The sequence below is a fragment of the Drosophila gunungcola genome, unplaced genomic scaffold (genome assembly GCF_025200985.1).
Source record: "Drosophila gunungcola strain Sukarami unplaced genomic scaffold, Dgunungcola_SK_2 000101F, whole genome shotgun sequence".
NCBI lineage: Eukaryota > Metazoa > Arthropoda > Insecta > Diptera > Drosophilidae > Drosophila > Drosophila gunungcola.
Window position 1 is genome coordinate 187,582 of NW_026453263.1, and position 19,006 is coordinate 206,587.

The window sequence follows — 19,006 nt, forward strand, 5'->3', positions numbered from 1 at the left end:
TTCTGTTTCAAGGTATCAAAGCACCGGGCTTGCCATACCATGCGTTGTTTTAATTTGGGATGCCTGGGTAGATCCCTCACAAGTAATGTTAGCCCCGGTATCTAATAACCCCGAAAGTTCAACAACGATACTTCCACATAAAATTTTTTATAATTCCCTCGGTTTACTACAGTAGATACCAATTGCTTGTTTGTTTTTTTAACATTTCTCCATAGTCGTTTCATACGTTCCCTAGATCTTTTCTCTGTTAAACTATATTTCTTTTTTAAATATGCTCTCATATTCAAAGGACGTAGCTTTGGCACTATAGTTTCACAACGAATTTCAGTTCATTTCATTTTGTCTACGTTTGCGTACAGTTTTGCTGTCAGATTAGGCTCTGAGCTAGCCGGTTATAAATTAATTACAATTTTGAGGGGCCACTCGGCTTTGGTTGCCGAATGGACCCGTCTGACGCATTTCCTGCATCCTGGCAACTTTTTTTGCTCCGCACCCGTTACAGAATATCTTTCTTTCTTTTTAACACTTATCCAAACCATGACCTTCACAGTCACAGTTCCAACAACGGAAAACTTTAAGTGGAGTTTGAACTGCCTTTACGAATCTGACTTGTGGATCTGCTTCCTTTTCAAACACTACTGCGTCCACCACTCCCACATTACGCCGATGCGCCGAAGATAAAGTTAAACTCTTTGTGCCTCGCTTAGCGACAACAACGCCTATTAGGTTCTTACGCATCTGAACCAGCTTTCTCTGGGTGATTAAGTATATGAGTTAACACCCAAAATAATACAATTTCTCAGACAGAGGAAATGAGTAAGCATTGATTGCACAACAAACAGCAAAGCAATGCCCTCAATAATAGAATTTCCCAAACCGAAGAAGAGAGCATTAATTGCACAACTAACAGCAAAGCAATGCTCTCAATAAAGTTCTAACGAACTTAGCTTGCACCTTTTGGTCAGCGATCGTGGGAATGCAGAATAGCCAATTTCCAAAGTTGATCGAACTCAACTTAGTGCATACAACAAAAACTATAATTAAAATGCACTGGCCAATTACAATTAAGTTTGGCCAACGGCGACGGCGACCAAGAGCAGCAACCAATAATATGAAAGAACGTCAGCAGAAACATCAACAGCGGCAGAGACGGCGGCAGCGATGGAGCGACGCGTAGCTATAAAAACAATTGTTTAATCTAAGTAAGTTAGTTCTTAATCCAACTCAATAAAGAAAAGTTAGATTTTTTATATAAAAATCATAATCAATCTTTTAACTGGCGCCCGAGCAGGGACCTAATTAAAACCGCGAAAGGATAACAAGTTCCGCGTCTCGCGATGTTCAGAAAGTAAAAAATTCTGACGTTTCGTTTCAGACCTCCGCCTAATCAGTGAGAAGTAAAAAACCAAAAATACCGAGATTCGGAAGTGCAAAAGTGCCGTTTAAAAAACGCCGCAAATTGTCACTCCTGAAAAAAAAAAACAGGACTTGTACCCGGTGGAATAATCAGGCCAAATTTTATCGCCGTGATCCCTTTAGTATCCGTTCGAAGGGAACGTGAATTAAGGTACAGAGAAGGCCCCTTAGTAAACTCACACTCAGGAGAGATCGTTGCAGAGTGGGATAAAACGGAATCTGCCGAGCCTGTCATCACGAGAGCACGCCGAGATATGTTACTACTGTAAGAATAGTTTTAAGCAATTTATTAACAAAAACATAAAAAATATTTAATCGAAAAATATTCAAAGAAGAAAAAGTTTTACCCAAATATAAAGTGTAGAAGACATATTTTAGTGAGTTAAAAAGAAAAAAATCCAAAATATAGGGAAAATAAAAATTCCCACACAATAATTACAAAGGTAATAAAAAATCGCACACCCTAATTCTTAGAAGACAACTCCCGAATTCTGAATAACTAAAATTAAAAAATTAAATTAAACTTTTCGCTGCTCATATATCCATACCCAAAATGACCGAACAAGATTTGGCAGACAGACTCGCGAATCTTACCGGACCCTCATCAGCCAGTTCCACACAAATAAACACACGAATCATGACCGAGAGGGACATTGAGGAAAAAATAAAAACAATCTTAGAGACAAATCTCAGTAGACTAGTAAAGGTAAGTATTTCCAAATAAAGATTTTTCCAAATATACAGACCAAACAATTAAAAGAGAATTAACGCACAATCTTAGTGAGTTAGATAAATTACCAGACATTGTTCGGACACTTAGAGACTTTTCAGGAAACAAAAGTGAATATTCATCATGGAGGAAAAGTGTCGAGAGGGTGTTAAAAATCTATGAAAACAGAATTGGTTCACCAAAATATTATGGAATTCTTTTAGCAATCCGTAACAAAATTACTGGTCAAGCGGACGCAGTATTAGAATCATATAATACCCCCTTAGATTGGACAGCTATTTCAAAATGCCTAACAGCGCATTTCGCCGACAAGCGCGACTTAAAGACCTTAGAATATCAACTATATGCTCTTAACCAAGGTAACAATACTATAGATGAATATTATCAGGCAGTCTATCAACAATTATCACTAATTCTAAACCAAATTGGCAGCTTAGATGCCTCACAAGAAACTATACAATCTCTGACAGCCATGTATAGGGAAAAAGCATTAGACACTTTTGTCAGAGGACTTAATGGAAACCTGGCACAATTGCTGGCCATTAAAGAACCACATGACTTAGGACACGCTCTACATTTATGCAGTCTGCTAGAGAATCAAAATGCTAGGAATAACCAGACACCAAAAACTCCGTATTTAGGGAGGGCACCCATGCTACCACCTAAACCTCAACAACCATATCGGATGGTAGCCGTCAAACAAAATTTCCATCCGCATCTCTACCATAACCCAAACCAATCCGGAAAACCCCTAATTACTCAAACTAACCAATTCAAATCTTATAGTCAACCTTATACAAACCAATCCGGTAGTAGCGTCCTATAACATACCAAAACCACGACCACAACCGAAACCGGTACCTATGGACGTAGATCAGTCAGTTCGATCACGTCATATAAATTATATGAACAAACCAGCAAATAATGATTATGCAGGGAAAAGACCTCTCAGCACCGCTAATGCCCCAAATAATAATAAGATGCCAAGACAGTTCCATATTCAACCAGAGACAGGAAGTAACGCGCAGCAAAATTCAGATGAAGCTTCATCAAGTTCAGAACAAGAGTATTATCAGTTGGCAGAAGAAAATAACGTTAACGAACTTCAGGAGGAATATGTATGGCAAAGCGATAACGAACAACAAGAATACATAGATATGTCAGAACTTTATTTTTTAGAATAAATCGTTCCTCACTACCTTACTTTAAAGTAACCACGGGGAACGGAAAAATTCTAAAATTCTTAATCGACACGGGCTCTAATCAAAATTATATTCAAAATCAATTAGTACCAAATCCAAAGCCAAATGAGAACACTTTTTCAGTTAGTTCAGTCGGTGGTAACAATAAAATAACACAACACGCAATACGCTCCTCAGCATCAGCCAATAGCGACGAAAGCTCGTCACACAACCTCATATTTTCAGTAGAAGCTCCAATTAACGTATTTAAAAACCAATTATTATTACTGACTGCCGATACAGATTCCTATAGCTTCGAAATGCCATTCCCAACATACCACAGACACATAATTAAACAAAAATCTTACACGGAAGAAAAACTTATTGCAATCTTAACTAGTAAACTTGATCCGAAGCTTATAAACGGAATCATTACATCCGAAGAGGTAATGGGAAAAATTCAAAACATTTACCCTACCTATTTTAAATCATACAAGGTAAGGTTTACTCAAAACGAAATAGACGACGTAACTTCGGAGTCCCAACAAAACGAAATAATTACCCTCGAACATAAACGAGCCCATAGAGATGCAAAAGAGAACAAATTACAAATTTTGAAGAATTATTTCTTTCCACAACTTACCAAGAAAATCCAAGCAATAGTTCAAGCCTGTCAAACTTGTAAAGAATCAAAATACGATAGACACCCCCCAAAAGGAGAAATCCAACCGACCGCCATTCCTAATTACCCAGGAGAAATAGTTCACATAGATATTTATATTACCGAAAAACATAGAGTCTTAACGGGAATTGACAAGTTTTCAAAATATGTTGAAGTAAAATTTTTAGAGACAAGAGCATCTGAAGATATTAAAAATCCGTTGAGGGAAATGTTAATTGCTTTCGGTATGCCGAAATGGATAATAATGGACAACGAACGATCATTTGGCTCAGCAGCAATAAAGTTTATGTTAGAAGATGAACTCAAAATATCATTACACACCACCGCACCGTACGCATCGACAAGTAACGGACAAATAGAAAGGTTTCATTCAACCCTATCTGAAATCATGCGGTGTCTCAAAAAAGACAACGGGAGCATATCATTTGAAGATTTAATCTTTAAAGCAGTTCAAGAATATAATAAATCGATACATTCTGTAACAAAAGAAAGACCCATAGACATATTTTTCAGAAGCATAATCTCTAGTTCAACAGAAGACATAGAAAAGAAACGAGAAGAAATAAAAAGAAAATTAAAAATAAACAAACAGCCGACCTCGAATACCATAATCAAGAAAAATATTACCAAAACTTTTTAAGCCAGGCGAAACTGTACATGTAAAAATAGATAAAAGATTAGGAACTAAACTTACACCTAGATACAAAACCGAGAAAGTAGCAAAAAATAGAACGACCACCATTAAAACACAAACCGGAAAAATCATACATAAAAATAATATAAGAACATAATTTTTCAGATTATTTTTACCAACATGCTTGGGAATAACTACAGTCCTCGACTATTCCAATTCACAAATCATCTCACTCGAAACCGGATTAGCGGCTAAACAAGACGGAACATTTAAAATCATTCACATCTTTAACCTACAAAGCTATGAAGAAACTCTGGCGAAGTTAGAAGAATCATTTCATCCACTCACCCCATCTCATCCATTACACCCATATCTTTCCTATGAACTAAAACAAATCCAAACGGATTTACGCATACTCCAAACTCAAAAAAGACAAAAAAGGGCAATAGAAGCAATAGGTACTGCATGGAAATGGCTGGCGGGATCGCCAGATCACCACGACTATCAGATCTTAGAAGACAAGATAAATGAGCAGCTAGAAAACAACAATAGACAAGTAGTAATTAAGAGATTAATTAATCAAAAAATAAACCAACTTACTAACGCTACTAATGCAATGTTGAAAATTACCCAGAGCTTATTTACATTATTAGCTTACCAACCATTGAATCAGATAATTGTAGAACTTTAAAAATTAAAGCAATAAAAAAAGCCCAAATAATCAATGATATAAAATATGAAAATTTTTTAGAATGTAAGAGACAATTATTGGCAATAATTAAACCTTGTGAATCCTATAATGATAAGACAATTTGTAATTCAGAAAATTTGTTAGATTTAAGCAATGATACTTGCGTAAACGCTCTATTAAACCTTCGAGAACCAGAATGTAAGATGATCAACAATCAACATATACCGGATTTCGAAGAAATACTACCAGGCACCATCCTGCTAAACAACTTCAATGGACCAGTCTCACTAGATGAAAGACTTCTACAACTGCAAGGCTCTTTCATAATACAATATCGTAATTCGACGGTAACAATTGGTGAAACCATCTTCAAGTCAATGGAAATCAACGTAGTCGAACCAGAACCTCCGTTATTCCAACTATTGGGCGAAAAGACTAAGTTAGAGGAAGTTCTCTCACTACAAATGGTCAAGGAACTCAACATTAACAACACAAAAGCGCTGGAAAAATTAAGAAGCAAGGCAACCATAGAATCTTCCGTTAGCTACGGATCCGCCATCATCCTACTACTACTTATAATAGGATCAATCACGGAACTCCTACGAAGACGTAGGTCAACGGAAAGGACACCAGTTTCCGTGCCAGAAACGCAAGAAAAGCCCACGCACTCCGGACCTGTACTCTACTACGTTGCGACCGAGGACAGTCGCGTTTAAGGAGGGAAGAGTTAACACCCAAAATAATACAATTTCTCAGACAGAGGAAATGAGTAAGCATTGATTGCACAACAAACAGCAAAGCAATGCCCTCAATAATAGAATTTCCCAAACCGAAGAAGAGAGCATTAATTGCACAACTAACAGCAAAGCAATGCTCTCAATAAAGTTCTAACGAACTTAGCTTGCACCTTTTGGTCAGCGATCGTGGGAATGCAGAATAGCCAATTTCCAAAGTTGATCGAACTCAACTTAGTGCATACAAAAACTATAATTAAAATGCACTGGCCAATTACAATTAAGTTTGGCCAACGGCGACGGCGACCAAGAGCAGCAACCAATAATATGAAAGAACGTCAGCAGAAACATCAACAGCGGCAGAGACGGCGGCAGCGATGGAGCGACGCGTAGCTATAAAAACAATTGTTTAATCTAAGTAAGTTAGTTCTTAATCCAACTCAATAAAGAAAAGTTAGATTTTTTTATATAAAAATCATAATCAATCTTTTAACTTATGTATACGTAAAGCAGTTAATGTCGAATATCGGGTACTTTGGTAACTATCCTCTAAGTTCTATGTACCTTGTACTTCTCGAGAACCTGCAGTTCCAATGCCTATTAGATTGCATGGTAACCTTAAAGCAGATATCTGTCTTGAAATATTTTTTCTACTTGCTCAAAAATATGTCCATAGTCGACGAGAGCCTGTGATGTAGAATCCCTTGATCTCACATCAGACTGTGCATGACTTGAATGACCTTTCTTGCTTGGTTTTCGACCGCTTTTCTTTGGCTTACCGGTATGTGTCTGTCTCCTGCAGATGCCTGATAACGGGTTTCACCTTGAGATCCTAAATCTTTTTCCGAAGAATTTGTTGTCATACTCCGGGTGATATGCTTGATTGTACCTGTGTTGTTTAATCCTTGTTCCTTTACTTTTGGTGTAATCTTTCTACCAGAACCAAATTCTCTAAAGTCCGTTGCTGAAAGCAATCCTTTCTGCTGTTACTTAGCCGTTTCCAATTCGGCTAATCGCAACGTCTCTAAAAGCCAACCAACTTTTGACATGACACATGAAACTCCTCCACGTACTCTAAAAAGGATGCTGGTAAGGAGTAGCTCGAACTCGCTTGTTCCCTTCCCTTAGTATTATTTGAAAAAACGAACATAGTTCTGCATGCTCAGAAGTGGCCTAAGTAGAACTACCTATCTCTAATTTTGTTTTTGTTTGTTGTAAGCAAATCAAAATATTTTTCGTTGTTTTACAAAAATGGGTTTTTAAACTAAAATACCATGGTCTACTGACTTGGAATAGCGCATACGTCGATGATCTTTCGAGTTTATACTTGTTTCTTTTACACCAGTAATCGAAATTCATTAAATATCTTAACTTAACTGCGTAATGACGGCCGATCGGGAATCAAAGATAAATGACTAAGAACGTACTCACCCTTTTGGCGACAGCTTTGAAGGCCTTTCCACGCTGATGCTTGACGAGGATTACTGTTGGGGAAAGAATATGACATCGTATCATAAATCCGGTTGACTGAAGGTTACGAAGATTAGGGGATTACATTAAGGCATGGCGCAGTGCTAAAGGTCGGTTGTGGCAACGGCGAGGAAGTCAAGGCTGTGCTCTGTGGAAATCGAAGTTTAACTTTTTTCAAAAACCTTAACGGTTTTTCAGGGATGAACTGTGTAGGAACAGGGCTGTACCGCAAAAATATCGGCTAGCATCGCATAAAATAGTCCGTCAAAGTCCGTCAAATTTAACGGCGGACTAACTGGTAAGTTTTTGGAACTGCAAAACCTTATGTACTATACCTTTAACGAATTGTGGGAGGTAGATGGATCTCTGTGGAAATAGGCTTTAAAGCTCTTGCCGATAGGAAATGATCTAACCAAATACTCTTATAAAAAGCGGTATTGCTGCGAGGAAGTCAAGCAACATTACCTGGTTGCCTAGTACATTTGCAACCATTTTTAAACGTACAACGTTCATTTGCAACCAATTTTCAACGTACAAAATGGTTGCAAATGAACTAGGGAACCAGGAAATGTTGCTTGTCTTCCTCGCCGTTGCCACATCCGAGCTTTAGCACTGCGCCATGCCTTAATGTAATCCTAATCTTCGTTGCCGCATTATTCTGTCCCAGTCTGCTGCTGATCGTTTCTCTCAATTGATTTCACCCTTGCGCTGCAAGTCTAATCACTCGGAATGGCTTGCCCGGGTGTTGAAAATCAAATGGGCAGAAACGGTCGTACATCGCCTTTTTGTATTCCGAAGAATGAAAGCAAGAAGAAGCTTGACATAAACCTTGCACTGCATTTTCCCTCCTAGGACTGATCTGGAATACTGGTTTTTCGCAAAGCGTTGCCAGGTCGTGAAATGCTATATCTTAGCCTACCTGCTTCAAAACTCGAGTAGATGTGAAATTTTAATAATAATTATCCGTTGCTTTTCAACAGTTCAACGTCGGTTTCTCCCAGATTAAAAGTCATCATCAGTCATCACAGTCTATCCGTTGAAAACGGTTAGAATTTTCAACAAATGTGAAACTCATGAAAACATGTTCACATCGGAAGGTGGCTGTGCTCTGTGGAAATTGGAGTTTAACTTTTTTTAAAAATCTTAACGGTTTTTCAGAGATGAACTGTGTTGGAACAGGGCTGCACCGCAAAAATATCGGCTAGCATCGCATAAAATAGTCCGTCAAAGTCCGTCAAATTTAACGCCGGAAATGCAAAACCTTATGTACCATACCTTCAACGAATTGTGGAAGGTAGATGGATCTCTGTGGAAATAGGCTTTAAAGCTCTTGCCGATAGGAAAGGATCTAACCAAATACTCTTATAAAAAGCGGTATTGCTGCTAGATTAATAAGACTACGGCTTCCCGAATTTATTTTTATTTATGTAATATTCTACTTTTATTAAAATAAACCATTTTTTTTTCTTTCAGTATCGTTACAAATATAGCACCAGTGTATTGGAGACCTATATTCAAGGAAATAAAGTTCCCTTTAGCTTTTTACTAATGTTAGTTGTCCAGTTTGTAACAATTGTTACAGAACGCGCAATATATCTTAGAAAAGCACTTGTATATAAAATATTTTTTCATATCATCACTGTTGTCGGAATACATATTTGGATGTTCTTTTTAGTGCCGTATGTGACGGCGAACAGTTTTGGAGAAACGGCTCCGGTTTTTTTCTATTTAATAAAATGCCTTCATATGCTATTATCTGCATACCAAATAAGATGTGGTTACCCAAAACGGATTCTGGGAAATGTATTTACAAAAGGACATTCATTGATAAATTATATAGCATTTAAAATGTAAGTTTCTTGTTTTTTGATTATACGAATACCTATTTTTAGTACTTCTTAGCTATATGGAAATTCCGTTTTTATACATTCTTCGAACCATGTTAGACTGGGTATGCATAGACACAACACTAACAGTAATGGAATGGATAAAAATGGAAGATATATTTCAGTCGGTTTTTATTGTTCGTTGCTATAGACAAATGGATACTGATTTCCCAGTTCTGCGCGGAGAACCCAAAGCTTTGTATGCCAAACTTTTGATTGGTGGCACAATAATATTAGTTCTCATAGCGCTAATTTGGAGTCCATTGTTTCTATTTGCTCTTGTCGGAACGGTGGGTAAACCCAATATACCACGCAAGGCTGACATCACAGTGAAAATTAGTCATTACGAACCCATATTCTTATCCCAAAGCTATGCTGGCATATACCAATTTTCAGATACAGACCTTCAAGACTTAACTAGCCGTATTATTTTGGATAATTTTGCATCGGATCATATGATGGTGTACGACGCTGTTGACATTACCGCTGTTAAATTCTATGCAAACTCCATAACTCTGTGGAATATGTCGCCACCTGATAAACTACGTCTATTAGATGATTTGAAAACTGGTAAGTTTAGATTTTATAATAATTAATTTATTACACACCCAAAAAAAATCCGGTCAAAACGGTAAAAAATCAAGCCCAATCGGGATCAAAAAGTGCGTAAGCCCCTTTTTTCAGACTTCATGAACGCTCGTTCATAATATGTAACCAACATTTTGGGGTTGGATTCCAAACGATAGGCGTAAATTTAAGAACATTTTGGTAATGAATAAGTTAGCTTAAAACAAGAAACAAAATATATATATTTTTCTTCCTCTTTCCATTTTTGTTGTCTTATCTCTTTGAATTCATTTTTATTTGAAATGCGATAAATCTCTTTTTTCGCACCATGTCGACCCAACCTCGATTTGAACTGAGAACCTTTGGATTCCCAGACGCATAAGCAGGTTGCGCCACACTGGCATCACATTCAACTATTAACTAAAGTAAAATGTTTGCAACCAAATGATATTAACTATACTTTTGAAGTCTACTTAAAAGAGAAGTAAGATAAAAGAATAACATTAACAAAATAAACATAAACAAAATAACTAAATTGACCCGGAACCTTATTAGCTACCCAATGTTTGGTGATCGAAGACGCTTACCCTTTAGTATAAACATTTTTGAACGTTTTTATGAGCGGAAGCGGATTGTTATGAACAATCGGGATAAAATTGAGAGCGACACCAGGCTATCGAATTTTTATAAACGAAAGAGTAAGTGCTTACGGTTTTGTTAGATTTTTGTGAATGAACGTTTACAAATTGAGATCAAAAACAGGCGAACGGGCTGATCGTAAGCCAAGAAAAATTTTCTTGATTTTTTCCGTTTTTTTTTTTTTTGGGTGCATTTATAACATTTAACATTATTACAATTATACCCATTAAATGTAAATTTCTAAGGTATGTCAATGGAAATTCGTTTTACTCTTGCACTGAAGTGTAATCTGACACCAGAAGCTATTATTTATGAAACGGCTTATACACTTACAAAAAAAAAAGTTAATACCAGGGAAAAGCTAATAAGAATTATGTCTGCAAAAATAAGCAATGAGCAAGTGGTTATACCAAACATTTTGCCAAAATTTGTTACTGTTCAAAAGCAACAAGCGAATGCTCAATTTATAAAAGACTACGATGGTACGTATTTAAATCGACCATTCCATATTTATAAAGATGACATACAGAAAGCTACGGTATTTATTCTTTAAAGGTTTAACTATATTTTTTTTACACAAAACACACGTCTGTGCAAAATATTAAGCTGTATGGTTTTTTTTTTTTTTTTTGCAATGCTCACCTACAGGTCGTTCCCAAATAAGCTACATTGAATGGATCCGTCGTGTTCAGGAACTACGATTTCGATCCCTCCGATATATGCGGATTATCATGTTGACTGTCTTAAATTCTTTAACGTTCTGTGGAAAAGCCTCTTTTGTGCTCTTTACCGACGCTTTTCAAAACCCTCTAAAGTGGGCAAATTACAGTTTAGGAATGTAGCAAAACTATGTCTTGGAGCGAACGAGTATCTGGCATTCACAATACTGTGATAAGAGTTTGAGGCCTTGCATTACAAGTATATAAGGGTAGTAGAACTACTACAGCACGGTCTTCAAAAGCATTTCAGCTCCAGCTTCTGTCCACCTTCATTTCTTCGACCAAAATTGTGTTTTTTTCGATTGAGGTCAACCCTTCAACTGGAGAATCGTAAGCACATATCGAAAATTGATAAAGTTAATAACCTCCAGAGTTCCTTAACGGCTTCTTCTCAGGAAGATTAAGATCCTTCCCAGTTACTGGAGATAATTATCTAAATATTGTACGTTCGACAAAATTAAGACAAAAGCGTTCAAAAAAACATTGACATTGACTTGGCATCGAGGAAGTCCTTGCATTTGCTTTAATTTTCCTCTATTGTCTTGTGAGGAGTTAAATAATTCCCCACAAATTAAAGCAAACAGTGCAATGAATCACGCTAGCAGTGGCCTACCGGTTGCCAGATACGCAGCGAATTCGCCCGTAGTTACGGTAGTACGGAGAGAGAGTGTGGTGCCGTGGTGCAGAGTGGGACAGGAAGAGTCCAAAAGACGGCAACCGGAGAGAGAGCGTCGGAGTGCCGGGTGCAAAAGGAAATAACGGGACATCACCGGACTACAGACTCTTCTTCCGAGGACTTTGGGCCTGGAGACAAGGAGACTAACTAACGGTAAACAGAGGCCTATAGAAGCAGACCAAGCGCAGGAAGCTGGATCAGTCGTCTTTTACCGGTCAACAAGTGTCAAGTGAACCAGTAATTGGTGAAAACAACGTGAAGATTCAAGTGGAGCCGTGCGGGATATAGAGTTTGAAGTCCCCAAATTGAGACACAGGTAGCTGAGGTCCTTAAGGCATCACACGGCTAAGTCAAGGCGCTTTGTCACAACTCCTGTCTCGATTTGAGCTTGGCGGATTGCCCGGCGTGTCAGGCAGAATTGCACAAAAAGAGTCCTTCGACAAGGAACCGTGGGATCGGAGGAAGTTGTCTAGAACTAGCTGCCCAGTTGCAGGGATCGCATTGGCGAAGTCCGGCACGCCTGATCGTGTTACGAGAATTCTACAGGTCCTGGTGCGACTAGCCGGGAAGTACGTTCGTTAGATCGGCTGGTGTCTCGAAAGGGTTATGCTTTAAAAGCACAGAAGATCAGAGTCCCAGAACGGCAGCTGACCAAATCCGGTGAGCCAAAGACCCTGATGCGTTTGGTCCTGCAGGAGAACGCAAGGAGCAGAGCCAGGACATCGTACCAGGGAGCAGAGCGAGGACATCAAACTAGGGAGCAGAGCGAGGACATCAAACTAGGGACCAGAGCGAGGACATCGATAAACTGCAAGTCTACGGCAAAAGTACGGAAGGGTGGGAGCGTTCGTCTAGATCCTAGCGTTTGTCTCAGGGACTACGTTGGCGGCTTTCGGCGTACACCTGAACCGTCAGGTAAGAACTAAGCAGGCGTTCCGTGCGACCGGTACAGAGCAAGGGACAGGAGGCTGCCTGTTCACCCTAGTCTGGTAACGGTGACGCATCCCTAAGCACTGGAGCCAACGGCAGTAGAAGGAACCACGAGCACCCCGAGCGGAACATGCAGCAACGGAATAAATGCAGAGCGAGTTTATCAAGGCCCGAAGCATCATTAGAGTGACCCACTTGTCACTATCATTCCCAGGCCGAGAGTCAATTTAGCAAATAAAGAACCTTTTCATATACCCGAACTTTCTGTGCGTTGTTACTGATCAATCTGATCGATCGATTGCTAAAGCTACATAAGCGTTCCATGGACTCGAGTTTATGGCTGTCGCGCCAGATCGCTTAACTTTTGTTCACTGTGTTGCAGCAAAATAACCAATTTAAATTGGTTAAAACTTTAGCTTATGCCTATGAACAACAATGGTTATAAGACTCAAATAACTTAAAATAAACCGAAAAAAAAAATTGATCGGACTTATGAACAAAAATTATTATGTTAATAATAACAAAAAAGTGTTACTGGGCGCAATACAATTTAAAAATTAAGACACATTATTTCGTAATCGTAATAATAAAAATGGTAAGTAAATGGTAAGTAAACGGAATTCCAAAACACATAACTTGTTGTTTTAAATTTTTTATTGTTGAATGATTAAATAAGAACGAGGTTCATTCCTATGTAAAATAATTGCAACAAGAAAGAATGAAAATTCAATGAAAATTTAAATGTCGGGCAGTAGGACATGGCTAGATTGACTCTCCTAGTGAGGGGTATATATATTCTTGATATACTTTATAGGGTCGGAAAAGTCTCCATCACTGCGTTGCAAACTTCTGACTGAAACTATAATACGTTGTCTAAAATCTAATTCCCTTGTACTAAGTTAAGCAGAATAGGTTATGTTAATATATATTACTCACTATAAAAAGATTATCTTCTTGCCATATATTTTGGACAATATATGGGTTTCTGAAAAGTGAAGTTAAAGCGAAATACATCAGTTCAAGATGGAATGTAATAGCAAGACAGGCATAATTATTAATGGTGAATTTAAATCGGGCTTTTCACTTCTCGCACGGATACACTCTTGCTCATTCGTTGTTGATCAGTTATTTATTGTGCCCTCTTCGCTCAGCTTAATGTGTTATGTTATGCTTACAGAACTGTTATTCTACATAATAACTTAAAAAAACGAACAAAAGCTCGTATTCAGACTTCAATTATTAATTCAAATACAATCTTTTTGATTTCAATAAAATGAAAAGAGCTTTAAATTAAATACGCTCTAACAACTCGTATGTACATTCGATTTAATCTATATTGGGTGGCAACGCCGCTTTACGATGGATTTCTCGTTTAAAGTCTGAACTACGTCGACGCGGACTTTATTTCTGCGCCCTTTCCTCGACGACGTATGCAATTGCCAGATTGCCCACCTCTTTATCTAGATGCGTTTCTGGATACGTTTCACCTGCAGGAGTTAAGGCCTTGTCTTCGTTAAGGCTCGTGCTCAACGGCTATTAGCGGACGTGAACTGAGCCTCCACGACTTTCATGATGAAATTCAGCTCACGTCATTTGTTGTTTCAGGGCAGCACCGCTCAAAGTTGTGGCTTTGTCGCAATACAGGTTGACCCACTTTTATAACTCGAATGACATTGCCAATATATTGGCATGCATTGCAATGTAAATAAAAATATAATATATGCAAATTTTATTGCTATTTTTTATTAATAGCGAAACGCGAACTTGAGACTTTTATCAAAATTAGCGAAAATCTCGACGACGATAGGAGTTACAGCGAACGAAAGCTCTATTGGCTCCCGCTCTCGCCATACAACTAGAGAAATTTAAATAAAAGCGCCAAGTGCGCAAAAAATATAAAATACAAAATAAATATCTGTAAATAGTTGGAACATTAGTTGGTTTTGAGCGGTGCTACCTGGGACACTTTTTTAAGCTATCTGATCGTTACACTGAGATTCGCAAGTAAGTACATATGAAAGTGCTCGACGAAGCATCGGTAAACTCTTGCCCCTGGTATGTTAAGTTTGGTGAAAAGCTCACGTTGTGATAATGGAAATTGAGCTTAGTTCTTCAAAGGAATGCTACCATTCCTACCAAATCCTTCTGCAGATCTGAGGGAAAATCTTACCAAGAGTAATATGTGCTGCTCACGCCAAGTAGGAGTTTTAATTTTTCTGGCAGCTTAGAGCGGCAGTTCCTCCAGAGATCTCCATCCGTCTTGGTAGCTTCCGGCCTCTCCAATATGCATGCATGTCAATATCGTTCGTCAAGCCTTTGTCATCATTCCTGGCCGAAGTGATTGTTGTAGCAAAAGCCCCTTAAATGATTTCTCCCAACACATGTTTATACTAATTTTTACATGAAGAATTTTTAGTGCGGGGTAACTCCTTATTTATTGCATTGGAAATAAGGTTGTAGCTTAAAAATAATTTCTGGAGACAGTTAATTATTAAAAGTTTCGATACATCGATAACTCGATAACTCGACGTAAAATGCTAAAACACTTAACTGGAAGTAGTTTTAAATATTTTTTAATGATATAATAAAAAAAAAATTTGACCTATGTAAATTATATTGCAACAGGCCTGAAACATTGGCTATCGTCCGCAGTTCCTTTGCGTTTCCACTTTTGCTGCGTATTTGCAAGTTAAAAGTGACATATTTGTACCACAAGTATGAATTGAACTAGTTTTATTAAATTAAATTTGAGACGTATCGTGTCTTGTAGATAAACTAAGATTTTTTTAACATAACGATAGTTTTAAGGGTAATTTATATTGTATTTAGCCGTTTTTTGAAAAGCCAGCAGCGTCTGTTAAATTATATATTTATATGCAGAACTTTTTGCGTGTCTTGTTGTCAATGCTAACATAGAGAGTGTTCGGACTTTAAATTCTCATTATTTCACTCACTTTGTTATAACTGCCCGAATTAATGCAAAGAGAAACACAAAAGACAAAAATCAACGGCTCCTTTTAGTATTTTCTGGGCAACGAGCAGAAGGAGTTATCGCAGCAGCTGGTCGCGTTTTAATAATTACAAATTATAAAACATACATAGTATTAAACAATCCATGAAGTTCACCTTTTATCGTTTTATTTTTAATTAGTGGAAAAAACCCCAGAGCATTTTTGCTCATCTTTGACAACTCTAAATTGTCACAACATTTTTTGTTGGCCCATGAGGAAACCATCCCATCACGCCTTTTTTAAAATTTGTCTACTATATTTATTTTCTGATAAAATCAGTTTTGATCTTTACTTCGTGAAATCTGGCATATGGTTACAAATTTTCTATTCGCAAATACATAAAAGCAGCAAACGGCAGCACCTGAACGGTAGCTGCATAGAGTGCCGTTACATTCTCATCCCACACGTTTTACCCTCCTTTTCTGACGAGAGAGACAGAACTAAGGCCTTCATCTCTTTGACGAGATCAGTGTGGGACAACAACAAGAGGCTGGATCGAATCCGAGAGTAAAAGGAAGCTGTTTCGCTGCCGAAATCTATCAATCGCATTCCTTCATACCTTTTCGTCAAACCTGGCTCGACTGCTCCGGGACTTCCAGGCCTTTTCGCTCAATATCGCTTCGTCACAATTTTAAAGGAATAAGTGTCGTTGTGGTGTGATTAGATCTGGTTAGAAAATGAAGATAAGACTGCAGCCATTTGGATTCCAGTATCAAGCGATATAAACTGCCTGGGCGATGGAAGAGGTAGCTACTACGTATACGCACAGCTGAAGGAGCTCAGCATTGTTAGCTGCTACCTGACTCCCAATAATAGCATATAAGCTTTTAGGAACATAATTGACGATATTGAATATATAGTTCGGCAGCTCCAGGGAAACTCAGTGTATCTGGGGACTTAAGTTCAATGGCACAGGAATGGGGAATGTCTTCGACCAACAGCAGAGGCCGAAATGTTCTTAATATGTCAGCGGGAGCCGCTTGTTAGTGGAAAATGTAGGTACAACACCGACACTTCAGCGGATAGGTCACGAAGGTGCAATTCCAGACATAACGCTTGTATCAGAGAATTTTGCTCACAAGATATCGGGCTGGAAATTCTAAGATATCTTTAACGGGAGTGACCACGAATATATCTCGTATATCGTCGGAGAAAACAGTTCTCATCAAGGGAAAAATCTAGTTAAAAATGGCCGCAGATGGAATGTCAAGCGTATGAATAAGACCATACTAATTCGGGAACTTGACAGAAGACACTTAGAAGCTCATGAGACAGGAAGCGTGGAGTGCGTGGTCAACGGCACCATGTCCGCTATACAAAGCCTGTGAGGCCGCTATGCCAAAAGCGGGGAGTCCCCGCAGGCAAGAGGCAGAAGTATACTGGTGGACGGAAGAGATAAATGTCTTGAGAGAAACGAGTCTTCGGTGCAGGCGTCATCTCACACGATCAAGAAGAAAAGGAAACTTTGCGACTCAGGAGGAGGAGTACAAAATAGCAAAGAAGAACCTAAGCATCGAAATTCGATCCAGCAAACGTGATAAATGGAAGTCACTTTGTAATTAATTTAACGATGACCCGTGGGGCTTGGGGTACAAACTCGTTATAAAAAAGCTCAGGCTAAGGGGCACGCAGCCAGACATACAAGAAGGGCATATGGATAGAATTGTAAAAACTCTATTCCCCGCTCACCCGATAGGACCAGCATACAGACCGCTGCAGACAACGGAGGAACTTTTCGTGGTACTTAGCTTGGAGGAACTCACTAAGGCAATAGATAGCATGAAAAATGGGAAAGCACCAGGACCGGACAATATCCCGACTTAAGCTCTTAAGGTCATAGCAGAAAGTAGACCATACATGCTTTTAAGCATGTACAACAAGTGCCTTCAGAATGGAATTTTCCCCGAGCCGTGGAAGATACAGAGTTTGATAAGCAAAGGAAAGGGAGACTCCACAACTCCCTCAGCTTATCGACCACTCTGCATGATAAATACGACTGGTAAGCTACAGGAAAAGCTGATCAAGCCACGACTAGCTACGGCTGTCGAAAGAGCCGGTGGTCTCTCTCACAGACAGTGATCACAGCAAGTCATATTCCGTGTAATCGACTGGATGTACTCTCATGGCTTAAAAAAATCTGGCCACAAAAAAATCTGAGTTAATGCTCGCCAAAGATCGAAAGAAACTGTACTGCCTCAGACAAGCGGGAGGAGCGACAAGACAGTTTATCTTAGACTGCAAAAGGCAGACTCTCGACCTTTGGCAAGAAAAATAGGAACGCGAGTGCTGCGCAAGATGGACCACGAGACTTATACTCGACCTCAAAGACTGGGTTCAGAGGCGACACGGGGAGGTAGACTGCTACGTGGCCCAAGTGCTCTCGGGTCGTGGCTCCTTCAGCTCGTTTCTACATGAGTTGGGCAAAAGCACAGAAGCCAGCTGCTTGTGTGCGGACGCTGAATGTGACAGCGCAGAACACACTTCGGACGATCGTCAGATAACGCCGGAAAATATTGTACCCTAGATGTGTGAAAGCGGGTAGATCTGGAGACTGGTAGCGACCTTCGTCGGAGACATTCTTCGCTCAAAGAAAAGGGACCTGGACGAAAAGTATGTATGAAGGGCAGTCTGGACGCATACCATCAGAGGGGCTCTGCTAGTCGCCTTTTTGATTTTGGACATCTACGACGGTAGTATGAGACGCGGAAGGCAATTCCCCCCTCAGCCCAAAAAAAATATATTTTTATTATTATTATATTTATTATTATTATTATTATTTTATTATTATTATTATTATTATATTATTATTATAATTATTATTATTATTATTATTATTATTATTATTATTATTATTATTATTATTATTATTATTATTATTATTATTATTATTATTATTATTATTATTATTATTATTATTATTATTATTATTATTATTATTATTATTATTATTATTATTATTATTATTATTATTATTATTATTATTATTATTATTATTATTATTATTATTATTATTATTATTATTATTATTATTATTATTATT

The 19,006-nt window shown here is 38.3% G+C and overlaps 1 protein-coding gene across 1 annotated transcript in view; it reads left to right on the top strand.

Moving 5' to 3' along the window:
* The window catches only part of LOC128265213 (piezo-type mechanosensitive ion channel component-like), a 170,365-nt gene extending 152,575 nt beyond the window's left edge, over window positions 1–17,790 (top strand). The window contains exons 3-7 of the mRNA XM_053001088.1: window positions 9,012–9,388; window positions 9,441–9,994; window positions 10,876–11,112; window positions 12,572–12,940; window positions 17,663–17,790. Coding sequence (XP_052857048.1) covers window positions 9,012–9,388; window positions 9,441–9,994; window positions 10,876–11,112; window positions 12,572–12,940; window positions 17,663–17,790 — 1,665 coding nt within the window. The remainder of the gene's footprint in view (window positions 1–9,011; window positions 9,389–9,440; window positions 9,995–10,875; window positions 11,113–12,571; window positions 12,941–17,662) is intronic.
* Window positions 17,791–19,006: the final 1,216 nt, after the last annotated feature.